Source organism: Ornithorhynchus anatinus, chromosome 20, assembly GCF_004115215.2.
Source record: "Ornithorhynchus anatinus isolate Pmale09 chromosome 20, mOrnAna1.pri.v4, whole genome shotgun sequence".
Lineage (NCBI taxonomy): Eukaryota > Metazoa > Chordata > Mammalia > Monotremata > Ornithorhynchidae > Ornithorhynchus > Ornithorhynchus anatinus.
The window spans coordinates 2,666,841-2,679,816 of record NC_041747.1 but is presented as its reverse complement, the minus strand read 5'-3'; the positions used below and the strand labels follow the sequence as shown (position 1 = coordinate 2,679,816).

Genomic DNA, 12,976 nt, shown 5'->3' with positions numbered 1-12,976 from the left:
CTGGCTCTGAGATTCACTTTCCTCTCTTGTGGTGTGTTTGCAGCCAATACGATTATCGACGTTCAGGTGGACCCCTCGAATCCAATCAAATTGCTGCGAGGTCACACTCTGTCCCTCAACTGTACTGTGACGGCTGCCTTGAATACCAGAGTCCAGATGACGTGGAGTTACCCGGGCAAAGTGAGTGATCTATTTAACCCCCTTTCCTCTCCCTGCTCAGGATTTTTCTCCTCTAGGAAAATTCGGTGAGGCTTTCTCAAAGCTGGCAAATCCGGTTGAGTCACCCGGGCTCTGGTGACGACCAGAAGCAGTGAAGCCTAGTAGGTAGAGCATGGGCCTGAGAGTCAGAAGGTCACGGGTTCTAATTCTGGCTCGGTCGCTTATCTATTGTGTAACCTTGGGCAAGTCACTTCACTTCTCTGGGCTTCAGTTCCCTCATCTGTAAAATGGGAATTAAGACTGTGAGCTCTATGTGGGACAGGGACTGGGTCCAACCCAATTATCTTGTTTCTACCTCGGCGCTTAGTACAGTGCCTGGCACACAGTAAGCGCCTAACAAATACCACAATTATTATAATTATTATTACCGGAACACCCTTCCTCTTGGGAGGGCCAGCCGACTCTTCTCCCAGTGGCTGACCTGCCTGAGAGAGGAACCGGGGTTCCTGTTTCCCTCTCTGTTTCAAGATTGGCATCCCCGGGGCGATTATCTCCGGACGTCTCTGTGCTCCTGGCATTTTCCGCCCGACTCCGATGCGGGGGAGGAAATGGGCCGGTTTCATCCAGGGGAACTTTCCACTGGGATCCGGCAATGAGAGAAATTTATCAGTAGGGGCCAGCAAGCGGGAGCTGTCCTTCGGAACGAAAAACAGGGACCGTGCGGTGTCTCTGTGGGCACACCCAGTTAGGAGGTAGGCCGATGGAAATCTCAGTAAAGAGACCCTGGTTTATGTGACGGACTGCCCCCGTGTCTTGTGTCAGCGGGACGTTTGCGTCTCTCCTTGGGCTAAGGATCGGAGCAAGCTTGAGCAGTGCCACCCGTAACTCCCAAACCCGAGCTGAGCTGTCCGTGACGGCCATTTGCAAAGGGCACCTAGGTATGGTCCCTTGATGGGAAATCTGCCCAAAGTTTCACGTCTGTCCCCATTGTTTCACGTCCACTCCTCCCTGGGGGCACCAGGAAGCCAAGGCGGAGCCGGTATTAGGGAGGCGGTGGGGGGGTCAACACTGGCTCTGCCCTTGGGACAGGCTCACCGTCTGCTCGGATAATCAATCAATGAATCGTATTGGAACATCTGAGTGAAAAGCACTGTGCTCAGCGCTGGGGAGAGTGCTACTTAAGGTCCATATTCCCTGCCTTCAAGGAGTTTGTCCTCTAATGGATTACAGTCTTTTGGGATTGGGTGGGGAGAGACTTCTCAGAGATAATGGCAGGAATCTAAGAGGGGCCTATTAACTTTTTCTGTTGGCTTTGCTGGCCAACGGCCCCTCCAGGGTACTCACTCCCATCCAGGGAGACCTGATTATGAGGCAGACCAACTCCTTGGGCTTTTCACAGGGATTTTTAAATGTCTTCATCCTGTCTTAAACCTTTAGCAGGCTTTCGTTATCACTGTATCTTGTCCTGGAAAGACACTGATTTGAATCCTGGTAGTTTGGCTGGGATTCTCTCTTCATCATCATTACAGTGATTAAAAGTTGGCTCCAACTAAATGGCCGTTTTCTCTCTAGGCACACAGCAGGGCCTCGATCACACAACGCATCGACCAAAGTCAGTATGGGACCAATGTATTCTACAGTTTTCTTGTAATTGATAAAGTGAACCACCGAGACAAAGGCCTTTATACGTGTCAAGTGAAGAGCGGGCCGTCCGTCAGATCTGTTAACGAGACAGTGCACGTCTATGGTAAGAAACACGCTGTGGAGACAGACGTGTATCCTGCTGGGCTTGGCCCCTCCTCCCTCCCCATATCCCCAGCGAGGTTCTGGCTGCAGCCATCAGCCTTCCTAAAACACCTTTGAAGCGATCAGAGATTCTGTCCTATATAGCTTTGGTTGTGTATCTCACCAAAGACGATATTATAAATTTGCCTCTCACAGTCTGGAAAGCAGATCCACGTTAAACCTCCACTGAATTTCACTCTATCCGGCATCATTTCCTGCCTGGCCTTGGAGGAGTTTCTTTGCTTTTATTTTTGCTCGATGTTCTTTGTAACTTGGAAGCCAGACTTGCTGTTCTCAGACATCTACTTCTCACACTTTCAGAGACTTAGGGGTCCAGGAAGTCAAATTGAGTTTGCTTTTTTTTTTTTTTTGCCCAGAAACATTTATTGGTACGAATATGAGAAGATCTGGGTGTGTTCAATTCTTTTTCCTGGATTTCCTAAAAGTGTGACTCTCCATCTTTCTTTTCTCCCTCTGACTCTGTCTCAGTTTGTACCTCTCCAAGTATCTGGGCCTAGTTCTTAATTGTGTGTGTTGTGCGTGCTCTGCCCCTTTCCCCTTATTACCTATTGGGCAAACCTATGTCATTTGAGAGATTTTTTTGCAACTGGTGTATTTAGAGATGATTATGCACATTTGCCCTCATGCAGTTGATTTGTAAATGAGAGCGGAACGCTGAACACTATAGTGTGAGCTATTGTGAAATTCCTGCTGTGCAAGTTCATTCACATTTTAGGGAAGCCCGCCTAGTCTTTAAGGAATTAGAGTTTCTGAAAGAAATGTCCACAGTTCCTGAAAGCCCCTCCTAAATCTACTTCAGCCCCTACCCCCATGACCTTTTCCAGCTCCCTCCCCATGACCCACTCCAACCTCCCTCCTCTCCCCCCAGCCCCGGCCCTTCCAGGGTCCTTCTCCAGTCCTGCGGCCCCCTCCCAGCTCCCCACAGCTATGCAGGAAGGACTGCAGAAGAAGGAGGACAGCCAACTGTTGTATGGTCTTACTGCTTCTTCCTCTTTCTCCTGACCCTCCTTCCTCCATTCCCTGACTTTCTTCTCCCAGCTCCTGATAGTTAGCAGATCAGTCATTCCCTCTGCCCTCACTGCCTTGGCCAGGAAATTTTCTCCCTACTTTCCTCCTCCTCCTGGGTTTAATTTGGTTTGGTCCTGCCTCTTCTTTTCCATCCCAATCTCATTTGGCATTCTGGGAACATCAGTGGGGATGGGGTGGCATGCTGGGGGAGGGGAGGTGTTCTCACACCTCACACTCGCTCTGTGGTCCTCACCCTCTCTGTTGCCACACACATGCCCACAATCATCTCTTCCACCCCCCAAATGCCCACAACCATCTCTTCCACCACACACATGCCCACCATCGTCTCTTCTGCCACACACGTGACCTCAGACATCTCTGCCATCACACACACGCGCCCACAGCCATCTCTGCTGCTACACACACCCAAGCCCACTGTGGTCTCTGTCCCTGCAGCACACGGGGAACAGGCAGGCTCATGGCCTCGGGCAGACAGTCCCCAAATCCTTTACAACAGTCCAGCTGACCTGCGTCCTGTGGCAAAACCAAGAGGTCACGCAACTCCTGCATTTTCGGTCATTCGCTTTGACAAAAGTCAAGGAGGAGGCCTGTCCCCGGTTGACAAAGACTGACCGAAAGGGGCGATTCCCAGGACTGACCCAACATGTTGAAGTGTCTGTGGTGATGGAGAGATCGGCCCATCTCTCCGGCCCTCATTTTCGCCCACCTCCAGGGCAGGGATGAATAGATCCTGTTAATCTCTGTAAGGCTAAAGTATTTGTCCCTCCTTCTTTCAAAGAAAAACCGTTCATCACCGTGAAACCTCGAAAGCAGCAGGTGCTTGAGACCGTAGCTGGCAAGCGCTCCTATCGGCTCTCTGTGAAAGTGAAGGCGTTCCCCTCTCCGGAGATCATATGGTAGGCCCACGGTTCTTCTCATTGCAATTCCAGAGCTTCCTAGAGGAGGGGGAAATCCTTCAGCCTCCAGGGAAAAATAATCCAGAGTCACCTGGACATAGCAGCCGTAAACTCAGTGCCGGGCAGCCTATGTAGCAGGAAAGAGGAGACGAAAGAGCGGAAGGGCTCTTTCCCTCTCTCCGCGCCTCCCAAATTCTCACTAAAAATTTACCATCCCCTCCCTGGGCAAGTTCACTGAGATCTAATCTCTCCATCTCCGATAACGTTCGTCTCCTTCCCGGACGTGTAGGAGGCAATAGGGCCTCGTGGAAAGAGCATAGGAGACGTGGGATCTAATCGAAACTCTGCCGCTGGTCTGCGGTGTGATCTTGGACAAGTCGCTTAATCTCTCTGGGCCTCGGTTTCCTCAGCTGCAAAATGGGAAAGAGATAGGTCAGGTGTTCCACATGGGGCAGAGACTGTCCTTGATCTGATTATGTTGTATCTCCCCCAGTGCCTAGCACATAGAGAACACTTCACAAATAGTGTTGTTGTTGTGTTATTGTCATCATTAATATTATTATTATGTGACTTAATAATGGCCAAGCATCTTGCTCTAACATCGGATAAAGATACTGAAAATCATTCTTTTTAATAGTCGTGTCTGGGTTTCAAGTTTCTAGTCTTAGTTTTAAAATGAAATGTGGCTAGAGACCTGCATTTCCTATCCTCAAGGAGGTACGGGCTAATGGGAACTATTTCCATTTTTTGAACAGACCGTTGCACCTACTTCAGCGGGTTTGAGCGGTTTTTGGCTCACGCGGTGCATATTCACAAATCCCCTGAGCAGGTTTTTATATTAGCCCTGCACCTTTACAGAAAACAATGTTATCAATTCGTAATCTCCAAGTTGGTTTGTTAAATCACTTTCGAATGCCACAAACTGAGCCAAAGATATCGAATTTGAACAGTGGGTGTGTCCTCCAAAAGAAAACAATCTATACATACACAAATAGGCCAAGTTCTGATTATTCTCAGCTAGTTTATTTTCGTTTCTAACCTCACGCTGAAGGAGTGTTGTTATGTTCAAAAGCAACCAAATTTGCAGCAACAACTGGAGGATTAGGAGGGGGAAATGTAAATGGCTTTCATATGTTTCCCCCTTTTTAATATCATCCTCAAAATAAGAAGAGTGGTTTTAAGTTTCTAGTCCATAGAATTCCTAGAGCGAAGTTCAAAATCGTTTAGTTTGTGCTCTGACTCAGCCCCCGACAGCCCAACTCGGAGAAACTACATTCTGGCCACGAGTGGCGGGTGCAGAATGACGGACACGGAACCCCTTTGAACGTCTGTGCGCCTTTGCTGTTAGTTTTCCAATTATCGGGGGGGGATTTACTGAACACCTACTCTATGCAGAGCACTGTACTAAGCCCTTGGGAGAGTGCAAAGGAGGAAGAGACATGGACCCTGCCTTCAGGGAGCTTGCAGTCTAGCCTGACAGCCAGAGGCCATTCACAGTCAGAGGAGGAGAGAGAAACTATGCTAGGACTGTTGATAGCTGGAGTGTGGAAGGTTAATAGAGGAGCAGGCAGCCCGGTGGAAAGAGCTCAGGGGTGGGAGGCAGGGGACCGGATTCGAATCCCAGCTCTGCCACTGGCCTGCCCGGGAACCTCGACCAAGCATTCTGTGTCTCAGTTTCCCCATCATTGAAATGGGGATGAAATGAGATTCAGAGCCCCGTGTAGAATGAGGACTGTGTCCCGACTTGATTACACTGGATCCAGCACTTAGCACAGTGCTTGAGCACACCAGAAGCGCTCTCTCTTCTTTTTCATAGTATTTGTTAAGCGTTTAGTATGCGTTAAACACTGCTGTAAGAGCTGGAGTAGGTCCAAGTTAATTAGGGCAGACAGTCCCTGTCCCACATAGGACTCACAGTCCAAGTGGGAGGGAGAAAAGATATTCCTACTTTATGTTTGAGGGGACTTGAGGCACAAAGTTAAGTGACTTGCCCAAGGTCACCTATCAAGCAACCAGCGGAACTGGGATTAAAACCCCGGTCTTCTGACTCCCAGGCACCGTGTTTCTTCCACGAGGCCGTGCTGTTTCCCATCATAATAAATACCGTAATGATAGTAGTTATTATTCTGTTTGTTACGGAGTCCAAATCCACCAAGGTGGAGCCCTGCTTGGTCATCGCACCGAGGCCGCTCAGGTCCAGTAGGGGTTGCTGACTGACCCTGCTCTCTCGAACCCAGGCTGAAGGACGGCCTCCCGGCGTCCGAGAGGTCCACCCGCTACGCGGCCCGAGGCTCCACCCTCCTCATCAAAGATGTGGCCGAAGAGGACGCGGGGGATTACACGATCTCGCTGGGCATCCGGCAGTCCAGTTTAAAAAAGAATCTCACCATCCCTCTGATCGTGAACGGTACGTTGGCCGCACGGCAACCTCTTGCGGGCTGGTTGGGATCGGACGAGGCCCCGTCACGGACATCGGGGAGCCTCCCCGAGGTGGCTGCGGGGGTCTATCCCCCCAACCTGGTCCAGCAGTCACGAATGAGTCTCACTCGCCTCCCCGCACGCCCCAGTAGCCGATGGGCCGCGGGTGCGGAGAAATCCGTGGGGTGACCCTGCAGCTGCTGATACCTGTCCCTTGACTTTTGTCCTCCTTGCAGTGAAGCCACAGATCTATGAGAAAGCCGTGTCGTCCTTTCCAGATCCCAATCTCCACCCGCTGGCCAGCAGGCAGGTCCTGACTTGCACAGTTTATGGCGTGCCCCGGCCTACAATTAGGTGGATTTGGCATCCCTGTAGCCAGAATCATTCCAAAGCAAGGTAAGGCTGCTGGTTCCCTCGTTTGGCCTTAAAGAGCCCTTGAGCTCCTGGGGGGGAATTCTCCTCCTGAGCAGAAGGGACTCCCGCGGTCACTGGTGGGGGGGACCTCGCCTCCCGAGCAAGGGTTTTCTTATCCTCCGTCGGGGCTGGAGAAGTGGGAAATGAGCCGGGGTGTGAGTGGCTTTCTCTCCAAGGTCCGATGGTGCGGTTGGTAGATTATCCAGGCTCCCTGCCCCTACTGCTCTTCTTCCCTGCCGGCCATTTGGCCAATTCTGTGGCCGTGAATGCATCTGTGAGAGGGCAGGGCCGGGGGTCGGGGGAGAGGCGAGGCGGTCGGTGGCCCCACCCGGCTACATTCGAGCCGCCTCAGTGAGATGTTTGGTGGTGGAGGAGGTAGGTTGCCAGAGCTTGGACCGCCGGGACGTCGTTGAAACTTGATTTAAAGTACTTTGGCCTGATTTTTTTCCTTTGTTTTCCTTTGCTCGGTTTAGATGAATTGTTTAGGCTGCTTTAAGATGGATGGGGGAGGGGGGGAGAAAAAGGAAAAAAAAAACCCTATTTCCAGCATAAACACTTGGAAGGGCCCATTATTTGGCTTCCGAAGTTCTTCCTGCAGTTTTGGCTCGTCTTCATTTCCTGAATTATTAACCCTTTGCCTGGGCTTGGGAAACTAATGGAGGAAAGTCACCGGTAGGGATTCTGTCCAGAGAGACCTGTTTTTTGCTGACGAGTTCCCCGATTCCAAGAATGCATTTCAGGGATCACAGAATCATTCCCAAATGGAATTGGAAGCTCCGGAAACACCCGGGAGGGTCACTTAACCTCTCTGAGGCTCAGTTTTCTCATCTGTATGATGGGACCGTGGATACTTGCTCTACCTCCCCCGGGGACTGAGGCTTTACTCAGTGTGTGATCTAAACAGAGAGAACCGGCAGCGGTGGTTTCCTGGGTCGCCTGCTTTTTCCCACATTGCGAAAACCTTCTTCTTCGACTGGAAGTCCCAGCTGGGGGTGAGGGGAAGACTGTGTCCGGTCTGATTATTATCTGTATCTGCCCCAGCGTGGTATGGGGCACATAGTAAGGATTTACTAAATGCCATGATTGTCATTATTAGTAGTAACCTTGCCACGAGGGACTTTTCCCGTATGTCAGTGGAAGGAATCCACTCTCCGAGCTGTGGAAAAAAAAGTCGCCTCTACCTTTTGTTCGACTCATGAGTTGCAGGGACAGAAAAAGGTCTGCGGTTTTCCGTTGTGCTTCCCAAAGGCGGGTGCCCCCAAAAGGGGTTCCCGTGCAAATCTTTGGCATCCTCCAGTCAGGATTTCCTGCCAGTAAATTAGTAAAAGGGGTTTTGTCTCTGTCCGGGGAGGTTTGGCTGGTCCAGTATCTCCCGACTCCCCACTGTATCTCTGGGTGGTGGATGATTTTCCAGGTCAGCGGTAGGCATTTTTCTCGAGCTTTGTGCCGGCCGAAGGCTAGAAACTAGAAAATGAAGAGAGAGTTAGTGGAAAATTTGAGATGTAGAGCAGCCCACCCATCCGTGCGTCCTCATTGCCGGTGGGGAGAGTGCTTCCCTTCTGCTGCCCTTTCCTAGGTGTTCAGTACAGTGGGCACTCAATAGATACCGCTGTCACCACCAGCTTCACTACTAGAAGTGTTTTGCTTAAGTCCCATTCACTTTCTAGCCAGAAATGGAGATGAAAAAATGTTAGCGGGACTTGGGCTCGAGCTGGGGTGTCTAGGACACTGTCCTGTTCCGCGGGGGGAGCGAGGGGGCAGTGCCACCGCCAGCCTGAGACCACCCCAGCCCGAGATGAGTTCTCACCAAGACTCTTGGACGTTAGGAGCAGTGCGGCCTAGTGAAAAGAGCACAGGCCTGGGAGTCTTGGGTTCTAATCCTGATTCTGCCACCTGTCTACTGTGTGACTTTGGGCAAGTCACTTAACTTCTATGCCTCAGTTACCTCATCTTTAAGATGGGTTTCAATACCTGTTCTCCCTTTTACTTAGATTTTTAGCCCCGTGCGGGACAGGGACTACTTCTGACCTGAGTATCTCGTATCTTCCCCGGCATTTAGAACAGTGCCTGACATGTAGTAAGCGCTTAACTAATACCACATTCGGTATCAGTTTTGTGTTGTGGTCTGCCGCGGGCGGACTGGGCAATCTGCCTCGGATGGCTGAGACGTGGGCAAGTCACTGCGCTTCTGTGCCTCAGTTACCTCATCTGTAAAATGGGAATTAAGCCGGTGAGCCCCAACCGGATTAACTTGTATTTACCCTCAGGAGAATTCCCAGGATTTGGATTCTATGCAGCAGATTCCCCCCGGTGCTTCGGCAGCGGGATCGGGGCCCCGCCGGCCCTGCTGCCTCCCCACGTGGCTCTCCAGTTCGGTCTTTCGGTTGCCTCAGTCCGTGCCTGGACTCGGGTCATCTTTGAGGAGGGAAGCCTCCGGCCCCTGGCCCCTCTGAGTCCTCCACCAGCTGGCTGGGCCCCATTGTCATCCAGAAGCTAGTTAAGAGCAGAGGCAGAAAAGACACTGTTGGATTTGTATGCCTCCGGGAACAATGCAAATTCCCGCGTAGAAGAAAGTCTCACATTAGCCGGCAGACGCAGCAGTCATGTTTGGATCGGGATGGCTCTTCTTTCTCCTCCTGGGCGGCTGGGGATAGAAGTTTCTCTGTCAGGGGAGACCTCACAGCCAGAACTTGTGGCCCATCCATGCCTGGCTGGCTCTCGAACCATCAACCCACCTCTCTTTCCTCACAGTCAGCCAGCCAACCGATAGCATTGATTGACCCCAGCTAGGGGCAGAGCACTGCACTAAGCACTTGGGAGAGTTCACTTGAAGAAGACCTCCAGTCCCTGCCTGGAAGGAACTCACACTCTGCTCTCTCTCTCCCCCTTCCTTCTTTCTCTTCCCTTTCACTGCCTGCCAGCCCCTTTAGGGATGTCACCTAAGTCCGGGACCCAAAGGGGGAGTTGAAGGGAGGGCAGAGTCCACTGGCTGCCCAAGAGCTGATGGTGGGACCTTCTGGTGGGGTACTTCTCTCTGATTGACTCTAGTAGACTCCCTTGCTATAAACAGTAGAGAGCATCCGCTTCCACCCTCTTTGTTGCCAGGGTAATCAAAGGCCAAAAGCTGGAGGCCTGGGTGCCCTAGGTGGGCAAAAAAACCTGGCTACCTGACCTACAACCCCTGCAGAAAACCCTATCTACCTCGTCTACTCTAGCACAAAAATCAGACTGTCTGATCTACCCTTGTTTTGGGCCAGTGCCACCAGTTTCTTCTCTCCTGCAGTTCTTGCTTCCTGCTTCCTCCTAACTTCTTCCTTTTCCTCCCTCTAACTCTCCTTAACTCTCCGGAGCTTCTCTGAGTTCTGAGGACCCTGGCCAGGCTTTGTGGAGGTCTGTTAAGAGCCTCAAGGGTGAGCCAGGAGCTTAGGTTCTGTCCTTGTTGCTGCTCTTGTCCTACTGAGTGATTTTGACCCAAGTGATCAACCTTTCTGCTGTTCAGTTTCCCTTTTGCAAAATAGCAGGACTAGCTTTCGGTCCAGGACACAGAAAGAAGCTGGTGCATCTTTATTTTTGACCTAGGAAAAGGATGATCTTTTTGTCTAGCCTCTATTCATTCATTCTCTCGTATTTATTGAGCGTTTACTGTGTGCAGAACACTGTATTAAGCCCTTGGAAAGTACAATTCAGCAATAGAGACAATCCCTGCCAACAATGGGCTTACAGTCTAGAAGGGGGGAGACAGACATCAAAACAAGTAAACAGGCATCAATAACGTCAATATAAATAGAATTATAGATATACATCAATGCAGGTAAATGGACATTAATATAAATAAATAGAATTATAGATATGTACATATATACACGTGTGCTGTGGGGTGGAGAGGGGGTTGCAATTCTTTTTCCAGTGGTTTTTCTCTCCTAATTGGTAAACACATTTTTCCTTGGTTTCTCATATGGCAATAACGTAACCATTCCCACGGCATCTGGGGTCAAACTTGCTAAGAATTCAGCTCACCAAGACAGAACGGTGCCAGGGTCGAGTTGCCAGTCTTTATCCTCACATTCCGGCTCAGTCTCTGAGGCCACAGACAGACAGCAAGACTGGGCCTCGGGCTACCACGTCAGCGGTCGCTGGGGTTTTCCACAGATGTTGTCCTAGTTTGCCCTCGGAGCCGCCCTCGATGCCGCTGGCCAGTGTGGGGCAAGCGCTTCCTGTCTGTTTGCCCCAGCCCCAAACCCCAGAGGGACAGAGGTGACCACGACCAGGGCGATTCCAGCGCCTACACCACTGGAACAAGATGCAGGTGGACAGAGGACGTTGTCGCTTCTTCGCTTGGATTCAAAGTAGATTTTTTCCAAAACTAGTCTCCTCTCTAATCTCTGAGGGAAGGGTCAGTCCGTATCCCACTCTATTTGGAATATGAACTCTGCCTCGGAAGCAGACTTTGATGGAAACTAGCGGGCTAGGGCTCTGTGGGCCGCTGAGAGAATGGATGCTCCTCCTCTTAGGATTAACTGGGCTCTTTGTCTTGCTGTTCCTGATAGAATACAGGGAAGGCTGATCATTTTGGGAGTCTGTAAGAGGCGGACTAATTGCATTGCTATATGGTTTGCGTCAGCAGAATCGCAAAGAAAGGAAGGTCAGAATCATTAGGAACGTGTTGGGCTGAACCATGAGGAGAGAGGCATTAGTGCGCTGTGTCAGATGAACGAGCCAAAGACAAAACAACTGTTAATTGTTGTTAATTAGAAATGTCCTGAGGAACTCAAGCGCGATTGTCTCCCCACAGGGACATCCGTTATTTTGGTTTTGGGACGGTTTTCTATTCCCTGTTCTCTTTTCCATTTGCAAGGGGTGGGTGGTCCTAGCGGTGTAAAAGCTGAAAGAAATGGACCGCTCTCTTGAAATGAAAGTAGGGCAGGCGCCTGGGAGAAGCAGGAAATGCAGGAAACGCCTGTCCGACACGAACATCGGACCTGTCTCCAGGAGCCCATTGCAGACCTGGGCCCAGGTGGCCGTGAAGAGGCCCACCAAGCAGAAATTCAGTTCCCAATCAACCAGGCCCCGATGCCCCAGACGAGGCCATTAAAGAAGGCCGCTCCACCAGGAGAGCTCCGGGCTGAGCAGAGGGCCACGTTGGAGATGACGGGAAGCTCTCATCGCCAGCCAAAAAGCTGGTGTCCCTTCGCTAATGGGGAACTCGCTGCATTCTAGGACTTGCTGATTACTCGGGGAGGAGGGCCAAGATTGGTAAGGATAGGGGAACTGATTGCTGCAGTCTGGAGAGTTTCCTGAGGGCTCGGTATGGCGAGCATATAGGGTTGTGAGGCAGGAGAACGGGTCCTTAGTCCCAGCTCTGCCACTAGCCCACTGTATGACTGTAAGCCACTCCCCTAACTTCTCTGGCCCTCAGTTTCCTTATCCATAAAATGGGTATATTATCTGTCTCCCAGGAGTACGGTGAGGATTAAATGAATTAACATGTGAGAGCTTAGGAAAGATTAAAGGGCAACACAAATCAATGATATTTTTCCGAGTGCTTATTGTAGGCAGACCACTAAACTAAGCATTTGAGAAAGTACACCGTAACAGATTTAGTAGACATGTTCCCTGCCCACAACGAGCTTATAGTCTAGAGTGGGAGACAGACATTAATAGAAATAAATAAATGACTGATATAGCCATAACAGCTGCGGGGCTGAGGGAGGGGTGAACAAAGGGAGCAAATCAAAGTGCCAGGGCGACACAGGAGGGAGTGGGAGAAAAGGAATTGAGGGCTTGGTCAGGGAGGGCCTCTTGGAGGAGGTGTTTCTTCAAGATGGGAGAGTAAATCGTCTGTCGGAGATGAAAAGGGACATACAGGGTGTCGGGGGGTGGAGACGTTCGGGTAGATCACGCTTCGATCACATCCACCCTGGCCAAAAAGAGCATATTATTGGTAAAATTTTCAACACTAGTGTGACTTGTTTTGGGAAATATTGGTGTGTCTCAGAGGTATTGATTAACTTTACTGGTATTTCTGTTTGTGACTCATGGTGCTGCCATTCTGTATAATTTTGGCAAATTATTCCATCGCTCGGCCAAGGTAGAACAGCCTCACTGTCCTCTCAGGGGAAGACCTGGGCATTTACATCTGATGGGCCAAGCTGGGATTTCTGGACAGAGAATGGCCAATGCAGTCCCCGGTCAGTAATACTCCCCTGTCCTTTCCTTGCCACGTCGGCTTCCGCCTCAGTGGGCGTGACTGTGGG

General features: G+C 50.7%; 1 protein-coding gene across 2 annotated transcripts in view; it reads left to right on the top strand.

Moving 5' to 3' along the window:
• FLT1 (fms related receptor tyrosine kinase 1) overlaps window positions 1-12,976 on the top strand; it is a 93,056-nt gene that overhangs the window by 33,811 nt on the left and 46,269 nt on the right. For both annotated transcript variants that reach the window (XM_007664112.2, XM_029047930.1), the window contains exons 6-10: window positions 44-180; window positions 1,732-1,906; window positions 3,773-3,890; window positions 6,128-6,297; window positions 6,545-6,704. In XM_007664112.2, coding sequence (XP_007662302.2) covers window positions 44-180; window positions 1,732-1,906; window positions 3,773-3,890; window positions 6,128-6,297; window positions 6,545-6,704 — 760 coding nt within the window. The remainder of the gene's footprint in view (window positions 1-43; window positions 181-1,731; window positions 1,907-3,772; window positions 3,891-6,127; window positions 6,298-6,544; window positions 6,705-12,976) is intronic.